The sequence below is a fragment of the Crocodylus siamensis genome, chromosome 2 (genome assembly GCF_052110815.1).
Source record: "Crocodylus siamensis isolate JL-2025a chromosome 2, ASM5211081v1, whole genome shotgun sequence".
NCBI lineage: Eukaryota > Metazoa > Chordata > Crocodylia > Crocodylidae > Crocodylus > Crocodylus siamensis.
Window position 1 is genome coordinate 19809633 of NC_143396.1, and position 22699 is coordinate 19832331.

At 47.2% G+C, this 22699-nt stretch overlaps 1 protein-coding gene and 1 pseudogene across 4 annotated transcripts in view; both read right to left on the reverse strand.

Annotated features, from left to right (window-relative positions):
* Positions 1–57: 57 nt before the first annotated feature.
* LOC149870037 (U2 spliceosomal RNA) lies at positions 58–226 on the reverse strand (annotated as a pseudogene).
* A 2620-nt stretch (positions 227–2846) lies between these two features.
* The window catches only part of SLC75A1 (solute carrier family 75 member 1), a 36162-nt gene continuing 16309 nt past the window's right edge, over positions 2847–22699 (reverse strand). For 2 of the 4 annotated variants that reach the window (XM_090035471.1, XM_090035470.1), the window contains 7 exons: positions 21025–21133; positions 20492–20603; positions 18887–18995; positions 11954–12044; positions 8876–8923; positions 6493–6582; positions 2847–3955 (listed from right to left, as the gene is read on the reverse strand). In XM_090035471.1, coding sequence (XP_089891597.1) covers positions 3849–3955; positions 6493–6582; positions 8876–8923; positions 11954–12044; positions 18887–18995; positions 20492–20603; positions 21025–21133 — 666 coding nt within the window. In that variant the 3' untranslated portion in view covers positions 2847–3848. Of the gene's footprint in view, positions 3956–4255; positions 4391–6492; positions 6583–8875; positions 8924–11953; positions 12045–18886; positions 18996–20491; positions 20604–21024; positions 21134–22699 lie in introns of those variants that run through there. The other 2 variants (XM_090035473.1, XM_090035472.1) reach the window with 2 other exon arrangements.

A 22699-nucleotide genomic window follows, 5' to 3' on the forward strand; every position in this document is an offset into this window, starting at 1 on the left:
AGGCATCTCAAGTAACACAATTGTAAGTTCTACTTTTGATACTGCCATATGTTCCCCAAAGGGGGAACTATTCCTGGAAACACTGTAATACCACGCTGATGCATAGAGGGAATGGAGCAAGCTCCGATTCCCCTCCCAGGTCCATAAATCCATCAACACTAAGCCCTCCCATGGAGGGCATATCAGATATTATGGCTGATAAATCCAGGCACTTAAAAAAAAAAATGCATTCCAAACCAAATTAGCCAAAACTAATTCAAAGTCCAAGAGTCCAGAACTGTAAGTGGCATACTACCAGCAAACATCCTCCACCTCCATCTGGGGCTTCAGATGCTTCCAACTCCTTTGTTGGGCATCCTACTTTCAGGCGCAAGCCCAGAGGCTTGGGGTTCAGATGCCCCTGAGTTTTGCTTGCCATCAGGCCGCAGGAGCAAGCTAGGGCGAAGATCCCCCCCCATTTCCATAAAGTGAGCTTAAAGCTGCTGCACCTCAGCAGGTACTGAACCATGCCAGAAGAGTTCTCCCCAGGTGCACTTTAGGAAAACTGCCTTCATGGACACAGATACATGGTATTCCCCCTGCCAGTTTAAGAACAGATTTTTTTTTAAGAACTTTTTCATATTTCAAGCCAAATCCGTGAGTCAGTCCAGAACCATAGGTGGCCCTACAACCAGCAAACATCCTCACCCCTACCAGGGGCTTCAGAGATTTCCAGAATCTTTTTGCAGGCATCCTACATACAGGCCCAAGCCTGGAGGGCTGGGGTTCAGATACTTCCAAGTTTTGCCTGCCCTCAGCCATATGGCTGCAGGACCAAGCTAGGGAGGAGCCTCCCATTTCCATAAAGTGGGCTTAAACCCCAACACCTTGGCAAGTACTAAACCACACCAGAAAAACAGTTACCCTTGGGAGCACTTAAGGAAAACTGCCTTCATGGACCCAGATACATGGTGAGTTAAGTGCCCAGAACTGCCAAAGCTCAACTGGTGTCCACATGGGATGCTACCCTGTCTCTCTCGCTTGAGGGACCCAGTCTGGTAGATGTACTAGATGAGCCCAAACATGACGAGGCTAGCAGAGGTAGTGTTGGTCTCTTACTCATAGTTGTCCAGGGTTAGCTCACTTGCTTGAGACATGGGAGATGGTAAGTGTGGTAATTCTCCAGCCTGAACTGATTTAAATCCATGAGTGAATTAGGAGGCTATAAGGCATTCAAGGATGTGGATCATTCAGTCCTGTCCTGCTGAAGCTCTTTTACTTTGCACAGAATGATTACAATACTTCTGCATTCCTTGGAATAGGGTCTGCAACCCAGGTCCTCTCTCCTCACAGATGAGAGTTCTTAGCACCAGGCCATCAGCGCTCCCTTGCGCTCTCTCCTGCCTCTTACTCGGTTTTCCCATGCAAAATGAAATAGCTCCAACAGGAGACTCCCCACACTGGGTCAGTGTGCTAGCGACTAGGTTAGTTCCCATGCCCTCCTGCTACCATGTTTTCTGAAAGATGGAAGTCTTGACTCAGGGGAGTGTTCAGGCAGGGTTAATGCTAGGTGGAGGGTGACATCTCTCTGTAGTCTTGAGCTAGGCACTTAAATCTGACAAGGGTGAGACTTCAGCCACTATACTCTCCTCACTGTTTTCTATTGACTACCTCAGGTGGCTTCCTCCTCAGCATGCCAGCTTCTGTCAACCCCATGTTTCAGCAGCTCGCTCTCCGTGCACTGTGCCTAAAAAGCTATGGATTTGCTATGTGGCAAGAGGTCTAAAAAGTAGTGCTGCAACATTGAGTCATTTAGCATGTGTAGGTCCAGTTTCTTGTCATCTGTTTTACGTTAGAGGAGACAGACCCTACCTCTTTCCCAACTTGGGCAGATGTATGAACCACCAGGAAGCCTTGTGTGCTTCTCCCACACCATCTCTCTCAAGGCCTTTTTTTTTGAGCATTCTCTACCTAACTGGATGCTGTTTATCATAGTCTGAGGGAGAAACTTAGCTTGAATCAGAAGATCCTAGACACACATGCCTCAGATGGAGGGGAACTTTTCAGTACCTTTTAGGTAACAGCAAGCTCAACCAGTCTTCCCTTGCATACCCTGGGCTGTTAATCAGGTTTAATAAAAGCTAAGAGATCTGCTAGGAAATAGGAATCAGCCTGTGAAGCTATTGTATTTTCACTTGGGGAGTGTCTGAATTTCTCTGATAGACTCTATCTCCCTGCCAGTGCAATATTTTTTTCTCAGCAGCACAAGTGAAAAGGAAGATGAGAAAGGCATCCACTCAGGACTATAGTTGGTGGGAGCAAGTAAGATAGAAAACAAACCTGACCATTTGAGACTCTTTCTGGCCTGTTAATTTATTCTGCAAGTTCTGACCTACTTAAAAAATTAAAGTAGCTAACAGGATGGACTTTGAAGTCCATGTACTATGTCAGGAAGCATGGTTCTTCACACTTGTGCTTGTAGGCAGGGAAAGTTTTGCAGTGATGGCCCCTAACTGATCTTTTTGAGGCTTGGATTCCTGGAGGCTGCCTCCTTTAGGAGAGGACTTGGCTTCACATCGCTTGTGATAGACCAAGTAGAGAGCATCTACTATCCTGAGCAGTGCCATCAGCATGATGTTAGGACCTGAAGTAGGTCAGGGACCAACCATAACAAAAGTGACCATTGGGCAGCTCTGTGAGTAACACATGGGGCAGTGGTTGCTCCTGGCTGCCACCAGTGGCTGTTGATTTGGGGGTTGGGGACAGAAAATTAACACCCGGGGCTGCTGCCCTGGTTTCCTCCTCCCTCCCCAATTACCCTAGTGATGTTCACTGTTCCTGTGTACCTGAACTGCAGCAGACAAAGGCACAATGTGACTGTTTAATGCAAAACAACAGTGTAGCTTTCAAAATCTTGTGACAACGGATAACAAGTATAAAAAGAAGCTAAATACATTTTCCAACTATACTGCATATAAAAATGAGGGCACCTACTTGCTCATGATCCTTTGTCAAGGCTGTAAACACAGTGTTGAGACAACAGAATGTGCTCTTGCTAGAAGGGCTTACAAATCATAAGCTGCTGTTTTTAATATTAAGAGTTTAGGGCAACAGGTATATATTTTAAGAGAGATCAGCTCTTGCCCCTAATACATCCCACAGGCTACTGGTAACTGAAGGGGGCAGTGCAAACATTTCTGGCAAAGTAAGTATGAAAGGAAGATAAATAAAAAGAAAGATGATCTATTTCCTCATCAGGACCTAATTTGGGTGAATTACTTCTTGGTCAGTAACCTACCCCTTACCCTCCTCTGGACTGCAGGTTTTGCCAGACTGTTAGGATGAGTTGTTAGTGTTTTAAATGAAACCTACAAAGAAAATATATGTAAAAAATAAAAAATTAGTACACTGTGTTCATGATCATGTGGCATGATGGTATTTCACTTGCTGTGTCTGGATGGAAATTGTACATAACCCACATGGTTTTTATATCCAGCACAAGTTGTGCTGCAGGTCTCAGAGCATACTTAGCAGCATGATTTTTCTACCCATAAATATGCTTTTAACCAGCCATGGTATGATGTCACCATCCTAGCCGGCCAGAGTACAGCATGCGTCTGTTCTCAGAGCCAGCTGAACCAGCTCACAGGCTGTATTGTGAAGAACACATTGGAGATGAGATAAGAAATCGGAGTGATACTGTGCCAGTGCAAATGCTGGTGGGGACTGCACAGTAGAAGTGGCGCTCCCTTTAAGAAACCCTCCTCAGATAGGAATTGCTTCTTGCCAGCTGCTGTTACGCTGTGCCTGGAGCTGCTGGGAACATGGTGGCAGTGCTGCAGTAGCCATCAGGTTGCTCCTCACGTTAGCTACTCCTTCTTTGTTTGCTGTTTCATCCAGCCAAGAAGCAGGAAGGGGAGCAGGAAGAAGCCTGCACAAACAGTGAAGCAAACCTCTGCTCCTGCCAGCCAATAAACTGCAAAGAAAACAACACTTCTTTTCAGTGACTAAGACATCCTTCGTGGACTCGATACAGCTCGGACCATGTGCATAGTCTGGGTGAGCGGACAGCTATGTCCTGGCACCCACAACTCCTTGTCCTATATGCAGCCCCTGGCTAAAATCAGCAGAGGCCTCGTGCTACCAGAAGGCTTGTCTGAATTCCGGGATCTAAACAAACTGGACTTTCAGGGGTAGGTCTTGACAAGAGACCACCTTGCTGCTCAGCAGACAGGCACTGCTGCCCACACCCTCTCCCCAACCCACCTTATGTTACCTTATTCATGTTTAACTCCAATAGTTTAATTTCCCGGGTGGAGCCGTCTTAGCTGCTCTGCACTTCACAGGCCCTTGGTTTTGGACAGCAGGCAGAAAGAACGCAGTGGGGAGGAGGGAGAGGGAGAAGACAATGCTGAGGAAGAAAGAAGGGAGCAGCAGGCTCAAGGGGCCAAGTAGAAGAAGCCAGAGCCATACATTTGAGCTGCTGCTAAACATTAGTCTGGAACTTGCTGCTGACAGACCTGCAGCTTTTTTATTCAGTGGGACTGCTCTGTAAGGGTGATGAGTGGAGCTCTTCCTCTTCCAGCCCTCAAGAATACAGCCTCCCTCCTGCCTGATTGTACAACACTTTAAAGCAGGGGTATCCAAAAATTTTTCTCCCTTAGGCCAGATGAATGATGCTCAGTCTATCCATGAGCCAGATCCAGCCAGTGCGCTCAATCCCACATGCAGGACACTGTGGCAGAGGCCAATCCGGCTATGCAAGGGCTGGGGACTGAGCACCCCTGCTTTAAAGTAAGTCTGTCTGTATGTGTCACATCACACTGCTGGTCTGGATCCAGCCAGCACTGGCTTCTCCACCCCACCCCACCCAGCACTCGCACAAACACTCAAGACCAGGAAGCTTCATATGTTGTTCCTGTGGGTGTAGGAGGAGGGGGAAAGCTGCAGGCTCCCTACCTTGGCCAAAATGCCATCTTTGTCCTTCTACCTCTGACACATGAAGTAATGATTCCCAGCAGAAGAACACAAATAGGCAACCGAGCTACCGGAGAAGCTCAAAGCTGTGCCAGTAGGGGAAGGCGTCTGTCTGCTCAATGCAGTGCTGCAGACATGGTCCTGCTCAGCCAGGCCTCAGCTGGTTACTCAGAACAAGTGGACTCATCTCAAGGAAGGTTTTGCTCTGTCCAAAATCCTCACTGCTTTTCTACATATTACTCCCTTTCCCTTTCCTGGGTTTACTTGCAATGAGATGAGCTAAGCCTGATTTGACCAAAGGTCCATTTGGCTCAGTATTCTCTCTCTTGACTGTGGCAAGCAGCGGATTCTGTCAAGGCAGACCAAAGGTCTGGCATGTGGAGTAAGCCATCTGCTATCAGACTCTTGCGGTCACCAGCAGTAAGTGGTATCCCCAACCATTATGTCTGATAGCCCAATAGACCTACCATCCCTAAACCTAAATAAAGCTAAAATATTGTTCACTCTTTTTGTTGCAACATAACAGTAGTTCCTCATGGCTGCACTGACAGCACCTGGCATTTGCTTTCCCCCAGCAGACTGCGTGTCTTGCCTTGGCACCCCTGTATCCTCACTGCCTCTCTCTCCAGTCTTCCTCTGGTCATTGCCTATGTTCAAACCCCACCCAGGTGCTCCACCTTGCTTGACATCCTTACTCCCAACATCCTTGCAGTGTTGTAGACTGATTTTCACTCTGTAGATATTTTAGGCCTGTTGTCCCAGTATTTGCCGTCTTGTGCAAGTATGGCAGGACTTTCATTCCAAAGGAAACTGATCCAGGGACTAGAGCAGTTGGGGCAAAGGCAGCACACCTTTTTGGTTGGCAAGCCAGATTAGCCCCCTCCTCCTCAAGTGCCACTCCAATGCCATTCCCCTGTCTGATTTGCTGCTCTGCTTTTTCCTCGGAGCCCTGAGCTCCCTGCCTGATCTCTTTTGCTTTTTACTCACTGCCCTATCTGCTGCTGTCCTGTCTGTCCCCAGATTAGAGCATGCTTTCCTTTTGATTTTTGTTTCTGCAGTACTGGAGAGAGCCAGCGCTGAAGGATGACAAGAAGATGCATTCTGCCCCTAGAACCAACAGCTCTTTCCTCACTCCCTGGGGTAAACATGCTGCAATCCAGCACAGCCCCTTGGCAGAGCATCATGTCATCAACACAGTACAGTTCTGTTTCTCTTGGTAGCAGGAGCCTTTGGACGAGGCAGGGCACAAGGTCCAGAACCTTGGTTCAGTGTCTGGCACTCACATGGAGATCAGCAGAAACTGCCGATACTACAGGAACTTCAGAAAAACAGACTAATAAAATATCTTCAGACATCACAAATAGCTGTGCTGATGTCGTCAGTGAAAGCTGCCCTCCCTGTGACATCCAGCCCTTGGGAATGCTATGGGTTTGCTGGTCACAAAAATGTCTGCTTTCCACAATCTGGTAGCTAAGAGGCTGAAAGAGCTGAGAGGTTCATGCTGTCAAGTGTCAGTGTAAAACAGCAGTGACCCACCTGTTGCTGATACGATTGGTCCTACAGATCTTGCCAGGGCACCCAGACTCCGCAGGATTCCCATCACTCTCCCTTTCTGGCTGGCCGAGCCTGGGGAGGCAAAGTTCAGCACCAGTTAGTGCTTCTGGGTTGGTTTTGTGCACACCTCCTTCCCCTCCCCCACCTCCCAACCAGTCTGCTGCCTTGGCAGCTCTGCTTTCCACTGAACAGGCAGTGAACATGACGCCTTCATTGAGAAGCAGAAATACAAGTGCTTATTGAAAGGGCTTGCTCATCAGCTCACTGCAAAAGCCAAACAAATGAACTGCTCTATGTGATGCAATGATGATTTTAAATAGCTGCTTTCTGTTCTTGTTGCTGGAAGAGTTTTTCAATCTTTTGCCACAGCAGTGGCAAGTGCTATTCCTTAGCAGCCCTTACCAATACTGGAAATGGTACTGGAGGGGGAGCAAGCCAAGAAATCAGTCTTCCAGTGTAGGGTACTATAGCTGTGTTTTCTTTGTGTATTTTGCATAATTGTCTTTTGAAACAAACAGCCTCAACTTTGGACCCATCTTTCTCGCACTGAAATGGTGAATACCTGAAGCCAGCAAGTTCCTCTTCTTCAGGAGGCTGTTGTGAGGTCCTTGATTTCCTTGTGCTTTGTAACATCCCCTTCCTGACCTTCCCTTTTGGTTATGATTGTACAGGAAGTGGGAGTGAGTGAATGAAGGAACCCAGATGCTGTAAGTTTCTTTAGGAGCTGGTTTAGGAAGCATTTAGTAACTGTGCCATTGATATAGAGACAGGATCTTATGACAATGGGTGTAGATGGTTTACTGATAGTTAGACATCACCACTGCTCAGTAAGTGCTGATGATTTGCCTGCAGCAGGAGCAGGCAGAATTGCTCTGTGCTTTCTATGCCAAGAGGGTCCAGTTTGGAACGCAAGGTATCTTCTCCCTTCCAAGGCAAGGGTGGCAAGTTTTGAGGAAGCGATCAAAGGATGGGGTCTCTCTGGGTATGCATAGGTCATTCATTATTAGCATTGAATATCACTATCCTAAAAACTTACTAATACAGGTTTCCCTCGCTTTATGCAGCTCTGTATATGTGAATTTGCTCTTATGCAATGACCTTTTTATACCCAAAATTTGTTATACAAGAGGTAAATTCACTCTTATGCGATTGGCAGTAGGTAAATCAGCAGGAGGAGGGAAAAGGGCTGTGGGCAGAGGGGCAGACTGAGACCCCAGTGGTGAGGGAGGGAGTAGGGCACAGGCAGGAGCAGGGGCTGAGGTGAGTGGGGCCTCCATCTGCCCCCCCCCCCCACGAGGGAGGGAGTGGGACAGGAGCTGGGGCAGGTGCTGTACAGCTGGGACAGAGCGTGGGGTGCAGCTCCTGCTGCTGCTGCTGCTGGCTGGGGCCAGGAACAGTGTCAGGCTCTTCCTGGCAGGGAGCTGGGCCAGACTGCGCTTGAGGTGGGTGGCAGCAGCACTGGGCAGGCTGCAACCACCCCAAAATTCACCACAGTCCCCCCAAACCTCCCTCCCAGTGCCGCTGACATCTACCTTGAGCCCAACGCAGCCCAACTCCCTCCACCAGGAAGAGCCTGGCACTGCCCCTGGCCGCAGCAGGAGCTGTGCCCTGACCCATCTGTGCAGCACCTGCCTCTGCCCCAGCTGCAGCCCTACTCCCCCCCTCACCCCTGGGGGCAGGGGCAGATCAAGGCCCCACTCATCCCAGCCCCTGGGGCCAGGCTCTTCCTGGTAGGGGTTGGGCCACACTGCGCTCAGGGCAGGCAGTGGTAGTGCTGGGAAGTGGGTTTGGGGCTGCAGAATTTTGGGATGGCTGCAGGCCCCCCACTCCAGCACCACTGCCCGCCCCAAGTGCAACCCAGCCCCCACACTGGGAAGAGCCCAGTGCAGCCCCAAGAGACTTACCTGCTGCCAATGCAGTCGAGGTCTTGGAATGTGTCCCTATTTGTTACTTTGTAAAGTGGGTTCTCTTTATGTAAATCTGAGTTATGTACAGTTTTGCAGGAATGCATGTACCACATAAAGCAAGGGAAACCTGTACAATACAGGCCTGGGCCACTCCATGACAACAGTGCAGCCTGTCAACACAGAGGATCTGCTGACTGGCTTTATTTTTAATTGAGAGCATTGCTGATTTCCCTTGAGGGTGCTCAGAGGTGGGCACAGGTGTTTTCTTTTTCGTGGGTTGTCATCAGGAGAAACTGGAAAGGCAACCTTGCCTCTGCTCTGAAAGAGCAGTTCTTGCCTGAAACGTCTATTGCTGCTTCACCAAAACCTCTCAAGTAGAAGTGAATATTTCTTTAAAACATGGCTTTGGTTTAATTTAGTTTCATGCAGACAAGCATAATACTCAGTGAGACACTCACCGTAGCCTGACACCACTGCTGACAAGCATGGAACAACGATAGCAGCCGCTAGAAAAATCAGTAAAAGCAGGTTAGAATATCATGGAGCAGCAGAAAGCCCAAAAATAGCCAGGAGAGAAACAACCAGGAATGCAGCCCAACGGGTTACTGCTACACAGAAAGATGCCGAGCCTTAGGGCATTCTACCAACAATGAATCATAAGGTTTGATTTAGTTTAATAATAAAAACGCCTCCTCAAAGCCAACCTGCACAAACAAGCCTTGGAGCCATAAGGGCTTTGAGTGTTCAGCAGCTGTTTTACATTAAAATTTCTCTCCCCCAGAGTGCAGGGGAAGGGAGTAGATGGGTCAGTTACATTCTAGTCCACTAAATGGGAGTTTTCCAGATCTCCATCTTCTTGTCAGGTAGAGTGGGGGAGGGAATCGTTCATGGGTCACATGTCTGAGTAAAACAGCCATGTGCAGAACTGGAAAGTGTCCTCAGAGATATAAAAGATTAAAATATGGGTGGAGTAGGTGGATAAAAGCACTGTGTTGTTCTGCAATACAGTCTGCAGATGCCAAGGCTAAGGAAGTTAACACACATGAGCCAAGATTTGTCAGTGACAACTGCTTTCTTACTGAAATAGATCACGTTTCTCTCAAGATACTGCTACAAAATCAGCCATCCTTCGGCAAGAAGGAAAACTGTCAAATGCCGCAAGCTTGGCCTTGCTCAATAGACTTGGATGATTTAATTTTCAAGCAGCTCAATTTATAGATAAGATTTGGGCTTAACCACTTAAATAATTTGCACACGTGTACTAGGGCTGTGCAAAGCTTCAGTCACTGATTCAATTCAAAGGAGATTTGGCCTGATTCGGCGGCCAAACCTCTGAACCTGACTTGAATGGGGAGACCTATTAAAAGATCCAAATTGAATCGGAAGCCTCTGAGTTGATTTGGAAAAGATTCAGAGAGATTTGGAGATTCAGCTCAGCTGGGGAGATGCAGGAACAGCCGGGCAGCTGCAGCTTCTCCCACAAACTCCTCTGTCTGAGCTTGCCTCTGCCTGGTCAGGGGGAGCTGTGGGAGAAGCCTCCATGGCTGCGCAGCCCAGCCCCAGCCCCAGCCTGCTGGCACTTTTAAAAAAAAAAAAAAAAAAAAAAGCCCCACACTCACTGGCTCTGGCAGCAGCAATCGGGGCCTCAATGCATCGTGGGGCAGTGGGGATTGCCTCCCTGCACCCACACAGCAGCTGCCCCATGGCAGTGCGCAACGCTCTGCTGCACCCAGGTCTGGGAGCTGGGGCTGAGCAGTGCTGGGCTCTGGGTGACTGCTGGAACCACCCCTGCTCCCATGGGTGTTTTGGCGGGGGGGGGGGAAAGAGAATAATCCCTGCTGCAACCCACTGCATGGGGGGGTTCTTCCACAAGCCCTCAGAGGCCCTGATCCTCACTGCCAGAGCCAGTGAGTGAGGGGCTTTTATTTATTTAGTTTTTTGGGTTTTTTTAAAGTGCCAGAACTAGGCTGGGGCTGGGCAGGGGATATGGCTGAGCAGGGCAGCCATGGGGGCTTCTCCTGTGGCTCTCCCCTGCCCGGGGAGAGGCAGGCACAACCAGAGGAGCCATGGGAGAACCTGCAACTGCCTGGCTGTGCCTGACTCTCCCCAGCCACTCTGAATCGGCACCAAATCTCCAATTCTGATTCAGCCAAATTGAATGGGGACAGTGATTCGAATCACTGAATCAAATCACTGTCCTCTGAATCGGCCAAATCCAAATTGAATACTTCCCTAATCACATAGGCCTAATGTGCACCCCTCCATCACCCAGTCCTGGCCAGGCACATTGCCACATGGCCTCACCTTAAAGCAAATAACATTTTAAAAGATCCCATTTCTACTCAGAAAAGTATAAGTTCATGCTTAAATGCTTTCTGAAGGCCTGAAGTTGTGGAAATTGCTTGCCTTCATATATGTTATATATACACGTAAATATATACATATAGTTACACACATGTGGTTCTATACATACAAGCATAGTCACATAGCAGACGCACCTTTTTCAGAAAAAACAGCCCTGCAAAATCATGATCTGTGTCTTAAGTAGGAGAACTGATTTCTGTGCTTGTATTGAAGCATAGGGCTGCTGCAATGGCTGCTGGGAGCATCCTTCTCCCCCAGCCTGGGAAGGAGAGAGGCAGGGGCAGTCCACTGTTCAGTATCAGTTAGTTTTAATCCTTTTACAGCCACTGTTAAGTTGGCAGCAGCTTTTTTCTGAGCAGCCAAAAGCTGCTGCCAATTAGTGACTGCGAGAGGGTTAGAACTGGCTTTTTTTGGCCGAGCAACAAGGGCCAGGATTCAGTCAGTGGCCAGAGTCCCTATGGTCAGGATCCAGCCACAACTGGAAAGATCTTTTTTTTTCCCCTTCAGTCTGCTTTCCCAAACTAATGGACACATCTTATTTGGGGGCATGTGGTATGTGTGTGGGGGGGCATAAATAAATAATAAAAGCAGACCCACATACATACTTGCATGTACACACACCTACACATGCTTCTTTCTAAACTGCTCAAAGTTTTCCCCTCTCCTGTACTTGGGGCAAGAGAACACAAAACTATACAGTCAGCTGAGCCCTCCCTTGGCTATGCTGTAACATTAATCAGTGTTCTTATGCAGGACCTCTCACTTGTACCCTTACAGCTACTCCATGCTTCACCTCCAAGTTATAAGGGATCCTCAACCTGGTGTCCATGCTGCAATGGAATAATGCAGCTCTGAAAAGCAGCAGTTGAGTATTTTTACTTAATAAACACTTTGCCATTAGGTCCTCAGGGGGAGAGGGCACAGAATCTGAATGCTCCCCTATAAACTGAGACAATATGAGCACTGGTGACATTTCCAAACATCACCATGGCAACATCCAGAGATATAAGCAGCATCAAAAAACACCCAGAGTTCCAAATCCTTCCAGGTTTTTTTAAGCAAGAAAGTCACCTTCTAGGATCAATTCTATAAAGCCATGTATCTTCAGTAGGGGTGAAGAAATCTGTGAAGTGGGTTTGCCCCACACAGGTTTCTGTGCTTGAACAACTCACCAAAAGAGTACAGCAATAGTCCAACACTCAGCACAATCACATTAGGAGCCCATCCGATTAACAAGAAAGCTGGAACCAGCAGCATCAGGGCCTGCAAAAAGGATGCATCGTGATGATTGCTAAAGCCATAGTTATTAGAAGTGCCTAATGCTAGATTTTCTAGTCTCTAGAGAAGTGGTAGGGGAGAACGCTGAGCTCTTGTCTTGGCAGGGGGTTGGTGGCCTGAGTAAAAAGGGAGATGCCTCATCTACTTCCTCCTGGCAGCACGGACCGATTTGGTGAGAGGCTTCACCCCCTCCACCAGCAGGAAAAAAATCAGCAACTCCAATGCTGAGGCAGAAGGAGAGAACTGGAGAATACTGAGGTTGCGTAAACACCGCCTATCTCGAGGTACAGAACGCCAGACAACACCCGCCTGTCCCTGCTGTCAAGAGGATCTCAGCTCCTGCACTGTGCTCTCCCCTCCCCCACCCCCAAAACAGATGCTACATGGTTTGCTAGGGAACAAAATATTGGAGCCAAGATCCACCATGTGACTCCCAGAGGAGAACTTTAATTTCTTTCAGCTGTTTCTAGTTTAAAGTTAGCCATGAACAATTTGCTGTTCTCACTGTGTGAGAGAGGAACCACAGAATCCGTATTCACACCAGGGTTACCTGGGACGAAAGCAAAATTCCCACCGGACCAGCCAGTTAATATCTCGAGCGCGCCCAATGCAGCCAACAGGTGTCCTATGCAGTGCAGGGAGGAGAGGTTACTGTGCACAAAGAGACATGACAACTCTACCCCCCAACAGAGGCCTGGTCTTTTTCTTAGGCTTTTTTGACCAAGTACTGCCCAGTGGCTGCATTGATAGTGCCCTTGTCTCCCTTCCTTTTACCTAAAGTATATTGGAAGGTGCTCTTGGCATTTCTGATATTACTCCAAGTAATTATGAGCCAGGCTTTGCAGAGGTCATTTGGGGGATTCCTGTGGTTAACTATTGCCTGTGACCAAAGGGGAGTGGACTCAGTGGCTCAGGAAGGCCTTTCCAGCCCTGCATTCCCATGAATGGGCATAAAGATTAACAAACCATATGCCACTTCACCTATATGCTATGGGGAGCTGGAGGTGATCGCAGCTGGAAAGGCAGAAAACGAGATGGGGCGGGGGAGTCTGTGTACAGCAAGGGTCAGCAACCTATGGCACCAGGCCAGATCTACCGGCCCTCCTCTGACATGTTCTGGCCACTGCACGAAAAGGCCGCCTCTTCCTGGGGTAGAGGAGAGCCGTACAGACACGCAGCATTAACAGTCACACAGACAGAGTCAAACTTGACTCCTTGTGCTTTTGTAAAGGGCGCTCCCCTCTCCTACACAAAATAAACCGCTGGGGGGGCGGGGGTTCTTTTTTTTTTTTTTTTTTTTTTTTAAATCAGGGAACTCTATGGACTTGGTTTCCCCTGCAGAGATCATAATTAAGAAAAGCAAACTGCACTGAAGCTTGTTAATCCTCCTACTCTGTCATGAGTCCACACAACACTGACCTGGAAATTACACATAATAAATTGACAGTGGCTTAACAGGCTGAGCCTGTACCATATCACTGAGCAGCAATGCAAAGAGGTGACTCAGGACAGGAAGAACATGTCCAGTGAAAAGCAGGGATTCCAGAAACACTGAAAAAAGCTGTTTTGTCTCATTTTACATGCTGGAATGTGAATGGGGAGCATGTCTCTGGCTCCAAAAACAGGCATCACATCCCCAACCCATCTGGCTGATATGCAACTCACATCAGTCCTATTTTATAGATGGAATAACAGAGGCAAAGAAACACATTTTAATAGCTAACCCCCACTCTTGTCTGAATTTTTTGTTTCCTGTAATTATTCCAGAGTTCTGAAAAATTTCAAACTGAAGAAAATGAGAAAGATTGTCTCCTTCCCACCTCCCCCACTTTAATTTACGCAATTCATAGGTGGCACTAGAGAAGGAAGAGGACATGGACTCCCAGGAAGGTAGAAGCTTGTAAGCACTGGCAGCAAGCAGAAGTCTTCATTCCGACCTGCAGCAGTTTTCCTGGAGAACAGATATGGGGCCCTACCAAGAGACTCTGTGGTAAAAGAGGCCAGGCCAGGCCAGGCATTCCCAGTTGTGAGGATCAAGACCACTGTCACCAAGAGGAAGTGATGGGTGGTGGTGGTTTGAGACTCTCTTCTGCAGGGGCGGAGTCATCTGTCTTCCAGCCTGACCTGTTGTCTTAGGAAGTCTGCTGCTTTCCTGGAGTCCAGGGCCAAGAAGTCACAGAAGGATTACTGAGATTCATCCAACCCTCTGACTACTACCCTATGCTCACCCATGTGGGCACCAATGCGCACTTTTAAACATGCTCCAAGGATGGGGAGGGCAGCACTGGAATTATAGATTTCATAGACATTAGGGCTGGAAGGGACCTCGGGAGATCATCGAGTCCAGCCCCCTGCCCAAAGGGCAGGAAGTCAGCTGGGGTCATAGGATCCCAGCAAGATAAGCATCCAATTTACTCTTGAAGGTGTTCAATGTAGGTGCTTGAACCACCCCCGCTGGCAGACTGTTCCAGACCTTGGGGGCTCGGACCATAAAGAAATTCTTCCTTATGTCCAGCCTGAAACGGTCTTGCAGGAGTTTGTGACCGTTCGACTTCGTCATCCCTTGGGGCGCTCTGGTGAACAGACGTTCCCCCAGATCCTGGTGGTCACCCCTGATAAACTTCTAGGTGGCCATCAGATCACCCCTGAGCCTACGCTTTTCCAGGCTAAAGAGTCCCATGGCTCTCAGCCTGTCATCGTAAGATCTGTTTTCCTGACCTCTGATCATGCGCGTGGCTCTCCTCTGGACTCGCTCAAGCTTCTCCACATCCTTTTTGAATTGTGGAGCCCAAAACTGGACGCAGTACTCCAGCTGTGGCCTCACCAAGGCCGAGTACAAGGGGAGAATGATGTCCCGGGATTTGCTCGAGAAGCATCTATGGATGCACGCCAGCATTTTGGTCGCTTTACTAGCCGCAGCATCGCATTGGAGGCTCATGTTCATCTTGTGGTCAACGATGACCCCCAAGTCTTTTTCTTCTGTAGTGCTAACCAACGTAGCACTGCCAAGCCTATAAGGGTGCTGCAGGTTTTTCCTCCCAAGGTGGAGAACCTTGCATTTTTCGGTGTTAAACACCATCAGGTTCTCATCTGCCCATTTGCTGAGCTTGTCCAGGTCAGCCTGGATCACCCGCCTATCTTCTGGCGTGGATGCTTTGCCCCAAAGTTTGGTGTCATCGGCGAACTTGGCCAGTCCACTCCTAACTCCAATGTCCACATCATTAATGAAGATGTTGAACAGTATGGGTCCCAGGACAGAGCCTTGGGGGACCCCACCGGTTAGAACGGCTCCAAGAGCTGCTGTAATGAAAATGCCACCACATCTCCTACGTCAGTGCCCCATTGCTTGAAAATGGTGGCAGGGGCACTTGAACTAAAGCTCATTCGATGGGCTTTAGTTCAAGTGCCCCTGCCACCACTTTTAAGCACAGAGACACTGATTTGAAAAATGCAGAAGGCTGCTAGAGTATGGGTTGCCACGCTCCAGCAGACTTGATTAATTGAGTCTGCTCTGACGTGCCGGAATTCCAGCACATTGCAGCAGCCTCAGAGCTCATGTATAGGCACCTAATGATATTGCGAGGGTGGACCCTGAGCAGATCAAAAGTGGCTACAGGGCTCTGGATGCCAGGGTGAAAGGGACAGAGGCTCAGGTGGTGTTCTCCTCAATCCTGATGCAAATGTTGGCGAGGTCAACCAGATACAATGCTTTTTTTGATCTGCTGACATCCAGGGAAAAATTGGTGGGGAATGTAGCAGTGGATGGCAAATTGGACAGCAGTGACCATGTGATGACTGAGTTCAGGATCCTGAGAAAGGAAGGAAGGAAGGAGAGCAACACAGCAAGGACCCTGGACTTCAGAAAAGCAGACTTCCGACTCGCTCAGGGAACTGATTAGCAGGATCCCCTGAGAGGCCACTCTGAGGGGGAAAGGAGTCCAGGAGAGCTGGGTGTACTTTAAAAACGCCTGACTGATGGCACAGAAATGAACTATCCTGATGCACAGGAAGACTAGCATATATGGCAGAAGTTCAGCTTGGCTTAGCAGGGAACTCTTCACTGAGCTAAAACACAAAAAGGAAGCTTACAAGAAGTCAAAACTTGGACAGATGACTAGGGAAGAATATAAGAGTATTTACTCAAGTATGTCAACAAAAACAGGAAGATCAGGGAAAATGTGGGTACCTTACTGAATGGGGGAGGCAACCCAGTGACAGACATGTGGAAAAGGCCGAAGTGCTCAATGCCTTTTTCACCTCAGTCTTTACGGGCATGGTCAGCTCCCAGACTACTACACTGACCGGCACAGTTTGGGGAGGAGGTGAGCAACCAACAGCAGCAAAAGAACAGGTTAGAGCAGGGGTCAGCAACGTTTTTGGATGAGGTGCCAAAGATGCTTGTAAAATGTTGGTGTGCCAGGGGTAGATAGCTGCGGGGCTACAACGGGCCCGATCTTTGTGGGAGCACAGCCTTGGCCCCTTCCCCACCATCCGCCCCGAAGCCTGCATGCCAAGCAAAATGCCTTCATCTGTCACGCTCTGGCATGTGTGTCAGGTTGTTGACCCCTGGGTCAGGGACTATTTAGAAAAGTTGGATGTGTACAAGCCCATAGAGCCAGATGCACTGTGCCTGAGGGTGCTGAGGGAGCTGGCTGATATGACTGAAGAGCTCCTGGCTCTTACCTTTGAAAACTCGTGACAATTGGGAGAAGTCCCAAACAACTGGAAAAGGGCAAATATAGTAACCATCTTTAAGAAAAGGAAGAAGGAAGATCCAGAGAACTGCAGACTGGTCAGCCTCACTTCAGTCCCTGGAAAAGTCATGAAGCAGGTCCTCAAGGAATCCATTTCTAAGCACTTGGAGGAAAAGAAGGTGACTAGGAAGAGTCAGGATAGATTCACCAAGGGCAAGTCATGCCTGACCATCCTGATTGCCTTCTATGATGAGATGCTGGCTCTGGATGTGGTATACCTTGACTTTAGCAAGGCTTTTGATGAAGTCTCCCACAACATTCTTGCAAGCAAAGTAAGGAAGTATGGGTTGAATAAGTGGATTGTAAGGTGGACAGAAGGCTGGCTGGATCATTGGGCTCAAAGGGATCAATGGCTCAATGTCTAGTTGGCAGCCAGTATCAAGTGGAGTGCCCTAGGAATCTGTCCTTTATCAGGGACCTGGAAGATGGGATGGAGTGCACCCTCAGCAAGTTTGCAGATGACATCAAGCTGGGTAGAGTAGTAGATACACTGGAGGTAGGGTGAGGATTCAGAGAGACCTAAACAAATTGGAGGACTGAACCAAAAGAAATCTCATGAAAATTCAATACAGACAAATGCAAAGTCCTGCACTTAGGACAGAACCATCCCACACTTGGAACAGGCTGGGGGCTGAATGGCTAAGCCACAGCTCTGCAGAAAAGGACCTGGGAGTTACAGTGGACAACAAGCTGAATGAGCCAGCTGTGTGCCCTTGTTGCCAAGAAGGCTAACAGCGTACTGGGCTGCATTGGTAGGATCATTGCCAACAGATCAAGGGAAGTGATTCTTCCCCTTTATTTGACACTGGTGAGACCATATCTGGAGTACCACGTTCAGTTTTGGCCCCCCACTACAGAAAGAATGTGGACAAATTAGAGAGTCCAGCAGAGGGCAAAATGGTTAGAGGACTGGGACACGTGGCTTATGAGGAGAGGTTAAGGGAACTGGACTTACTCAGTCTGGAAAAGACAAGATTCAGGGAAGATTCAATAGCAACCTCCAACTACCTGAAGGGTGGTTCCAAAGAGATGGAGCTAGATTGTTCTCAGTGGTGGCAGATGACAGAACAAGAAGCAATGGTCTCAAGTTGCATCAAGGGAAGTTTACGTTAGATATTGGAAAAAAACCTCTCATTAGAAGGGTAGTAAAGCACTAGAATAGGCTACCCAGAGAGGTGGTGGAATCTCCACCTTTAGATGCTTCTAAGACCCAGATAAAGTCTTGGCTGGGATGATCTAGTTGAGGATGGTCCTGCTTTGAACAGGTTGACCTCCTGAGGTCCCTTCCAACCCCAACTTCCTATGATTTGACAGTGTTTTGTATATAGTAAGTTGTGCTATATCTATCTCATTTATTTTCCTGAGGAAAAAAAAATGATTTTTTAAGAGCATGAAGATGTGATTATAAAATCACAAATCCTGGCAAAGGGACCTGTGGGCATGTGCAGTACCTGACCCGGATTACTATTTATTTATACCCTGAGAGTGTTTAAAATCCACAACCCCAATGGATGCTGGTATGGTACCCACCCTTCTTTGAATTGACTAAGTTTCACACTTGATCATATCCCTCACAGTGTTTTGCCCAAGCCGTAAAGGGAGTCAGGGACAGGAGATTTCAGGAGTTCCTGCCTCCTCAACCAGTATTCAATCCACTAACCTACTCCAGAACACACTGAAAAATAACCCCTCATGACACCATGACACTCAGTCCAATTCACACAGAGGTTCGAGTGCAACTCCCTATGGAGTCAGCAACTACAAAGAACTTGGTGTTTCACTAACATTAGAACACACAGCCTGGAAGAAACTGTCTCTCAAAATTTTGCATGCTTGAGAAGTGGCACTATTGTGTTAATGGAATTTATACCCATTCAATTAGCAGCATCAAGAAAAGGCCCAGGAAATCCATTTAGATGAAAGCAAATGAAAGCACCTTCATCCTCTCTGGTTGGACAAATACAGTTGCATCTGACACCACACTTTGGTGGGTCTCCAAATTAAAAATGAACATGGCCAAGCAGTGTGGGAAAGAGAGAGAATAAGCACTGCACATTTAAAAGAGAAACATACCCTTTTCACAGCCTTGATCTCACATCCTGGCTTGATTCGGCGAGCATAGCCTCCCTGAATCAGGGCCATTGTTATTCCAATAAAGAAGAACATCTTGCCCTGTTGCATGCTGAAAATAAGGCAAAACACACAGATTATACAGATTATACACCAATTTCCACTGGGATCCACAGCTCCAGCATAATTAAAAATGCTAGATAAAGTGCATGTAGATGCCCATGTAGCAGTTGAGGGTTGTTAACATTCAGATATGGTCAATCACCTCTGCAGTTACCAATTTAAAAAATTAAGATGGCCCAGGTGGTAAATGAAACACAGAGGTCTACTGCTGCACCCTGCTGCTCTCTACCTAGCTTGGGTATATTGAAGATAACTGATACCTGGACACTCCAAGCTGTAACAGATGAGACTAAGTCATTCTGATGGCTATGGGTAGCCCATGGGATGCGAGTTGTGTCTTCAGAAGACAAGCGTTTCACATCCTCAAAACTGTAACTGCAACTGTGTGTTTTTGTAAATTCTCTGACTTCTCGGCTCAGGCAGTGGCCTGTAGAAGTGAGGGTGTGTGCTATCATGGCCCTTCCTAATGCTCTCTAGTGGAAAGCTGAACTTCAGTCCACTACATATTTAAAGCTAAAAGCAAAACTGCACCCATTACAGATCTGGAGATATCGCTCCCTCTTCTCCTTCATCTCCTGTGACCATGAATTATTTGGATGGTCTCAGCATGAGATCTCACCTACATAACACATTGATCTCTCCTGACCAGTTCATTCAAGCATGCAAAGCTACTTTTGTAGCACTCTCACATGGTCATAAAAAGCAATATATTCCACTACTGGATATTTCCTGCACCCTGAGTGAAGTGCAGCAGCTGCAGGCTGTTAGAAAGGGAAAGGTTTCCAACAACACGTGATGAGGTTAGTAAAAATCATGAACAGAGAGCACATACTGAAACAGAATTTAACAGGAACCCACAGGGCCAGACAAGGACTACTGAGGAATAAAGGCTTCAAGATCTGGCCTCAAGCTGGGACTCTTTAAACAAGCTAGCAGGACAGATATTTCAAACTTAACTGCTTTACAGAACTTGCTTCTATTATTCTCTTCTATAGGATTTGGCTAATCAACATCAGAAGCTGTATTACCTAACTCTTTGCACGCTGCATGTAATACAGAGCTATGCTAAGCGAATGCCATACCCTATCCATCTTCATTATGCCTTGACATTTCTACCCATGCAGAAAAGCTCTCCAAGGAGCCTTATAGGAATCAATACAGTCAGGCCACTTGAGCACAAGTTCACCAGTGCTTTTTGTGGCAATTATGATTTAATTTCTACAAATCAATATTTTTAACCTTAAATCAGCATTTCTGAGAAGTTGCTTTCCTGATAAGCTAGGGGAGTCTGTATTTTATCTATTCTTTCTGGCTCACAAAAGAAAAGCAAATGATCTTTAAATGCACATTGCATAATGTTCTTTTGTATCATCTTGGTGTATCTAATTACTAAACAGCTCTCTTGAAAATGAAAGAGATGCCTCAAGTGGGCCTCTTATCAGGAAAACAATTGCCAGAGAAGTCCTTCTTGTTAGCACACTATACCTGCTGAACTGGAACCGGTGGTGGGTGAGAAAACTCAGACTGTATTCCAGACCAGAAAACAGGAAGAGATACAAGAAATAAGCCAGACCCAGGACCTTGAGGTTTTGAAGGTCTAAATAAAATAGAGAGAGGCTGTGATGCTCCTTTCTAAGCACCTTGTTTAAAAACAACAAAAGCAACATCCAGACTGATTTATATGGACTGCATGGGATGGGACCTCTCTCAGCAGTTCATACTAAATCTGCAAGTGCCACACACCACAGAATAGTTTTAACCAGTGGTTTCCCTCTGGTCACAGAAATGGGCCAAGGAGATCATTTCTCTCTATCTTCCATAGCCCAAACCCCCACCCACAAACATACAGTCCAATCATTTTTAACCAAGTTCTCTGTCTGTGATTCCTGCTCATTGCTGAACAATGAGAGCTACTGAAATGGTCAAAACAAAAGATAAAAGTGATTGAATGAGGACATCACTCACTCTCGCACCAGGGAACACGTACAACACAAAGTGAAGAGCCAAACAGCACTTACTTTCCTTTGAAGGGGAGTCCTTTCCTCTGGTGACTGCAGAGAACTGAAATAAAGCCAGGGGACTGAGCAAGTCAACTGCTGCCTGGAATCCAGATGTCACAGAAGACACCTAACAACAGAAAGAAATCCATCTCAAGGCTGAGGAAGTCACAGACATATGGGGAATTACAGGCAACAGCAAAAAAAAAAAAAAAAAAAAAAAAAGATGACTGTGCCTAAACATGGGCTGCATGAACTGCAGCAGAGTTGGCTGGGACCATGGGTTCATACAATCCCTGACAATGTCCCAAACCTTTTGAATCAGTGCTTCAGAACCGGCCCTGGCTCCATAGCCAAAAGGTGGACATTTTCAACAACAAAAATATGGTGTCAAAAGCAGGACACAGGACAAAACCTGTAACTAGACCTGATACCATAGATTTGATTTCAAGAGCAGTCTGCACTGTCCACATAGAAGGGCACACAAACTCTAAATACAGTTGGTAACATATCACCAAGTTCTTACTAACTGTAAATTGGGTTACTAGTTGATAGCCATTGCCTCCAGAAGCCAGGATAAGCGTCAAGAGCATCAAATGCATCACCTCTACTAGTTTTGCAATTAGGAATGGACTGGAGTATTCAAACCAGGAATACTCACTTTCCTGTTACTCAGTTTCTCTCCCCTTAATTATAAGTGGGGATCCTGGTTTTCTTTGTTTAAAAATCCCAGATTCTCTGATTTAAATCCCCCCAACCCCTTGCCCAATTCTCTGGTTTAAAAGCTAAAATCCAGAGTCTTCCGTGATAAAAATTAAATGCCACTATATATACACAATATTTTATAGACATACTTACAATTTAAAAGCAATTTGGAAACCTACCAGTGCTTCAATAATTATAATGAAATAAATTCTATATTTTGAATAGCATAAATATATATAATTTTTAAAATATAAAATTTAAAAATATATATTTTATAGAATAAATTCTTTAATGAAAGAAATTCTATATTTTTTTAAAAACCTATATTTTGGCGTTTGATTTTGGTTTTATATCATGGAAAATAAGAGCTCCCCCTGTCCCCTTTCCTCATCAGAATGTGGGTCCAAGCTGCAGCTGTCCCCCGGCTGCCTTGTGGTTCCTAGCAGCCCTGATATGCCAATGCCCTGCCCTTCACTCCCAAACCACAGAGCCCCCAGCCCTGCCAGTGCCCCTCACACCCAAACCACCTCACTCCTGACCCACAGCCCCCTGCCCCTGCCATTACAACCCACTGCCCCCTACCTACAACCCCTGCTGCAACCCCGTGCCCCACTGTGGGTGCAGAAATCTCGGGGGTCACATGCCTCCCCTGCCCCCCACCACATGGCCTCTGACCCCCCACCTTCCTGTCATGTCACCTGTGCCCTCACCCCCATAGATTTACCTGGAGGGAGCTGCACAAGCTACTCTCCACCACACTGCCTGGCTCCCACGTGCATGTATGCGCACACACATGGACGTGGCACCCCCTGTGACCCATTCCCCCCAGTCCCAAGAAGCCCCTTGGAAGCTGGAACTCTGCTAGCCTACAAAGGGAAAACCTCAGTTTCCTGGAGTTTTCTCCTTTAAAGTAAAAAATCCACTCTTTTCTCTTTTAAAGTAAAAAATCTGCATTTTTCCCATGGCAAACGGAAAAACCTGGATCCCTGAT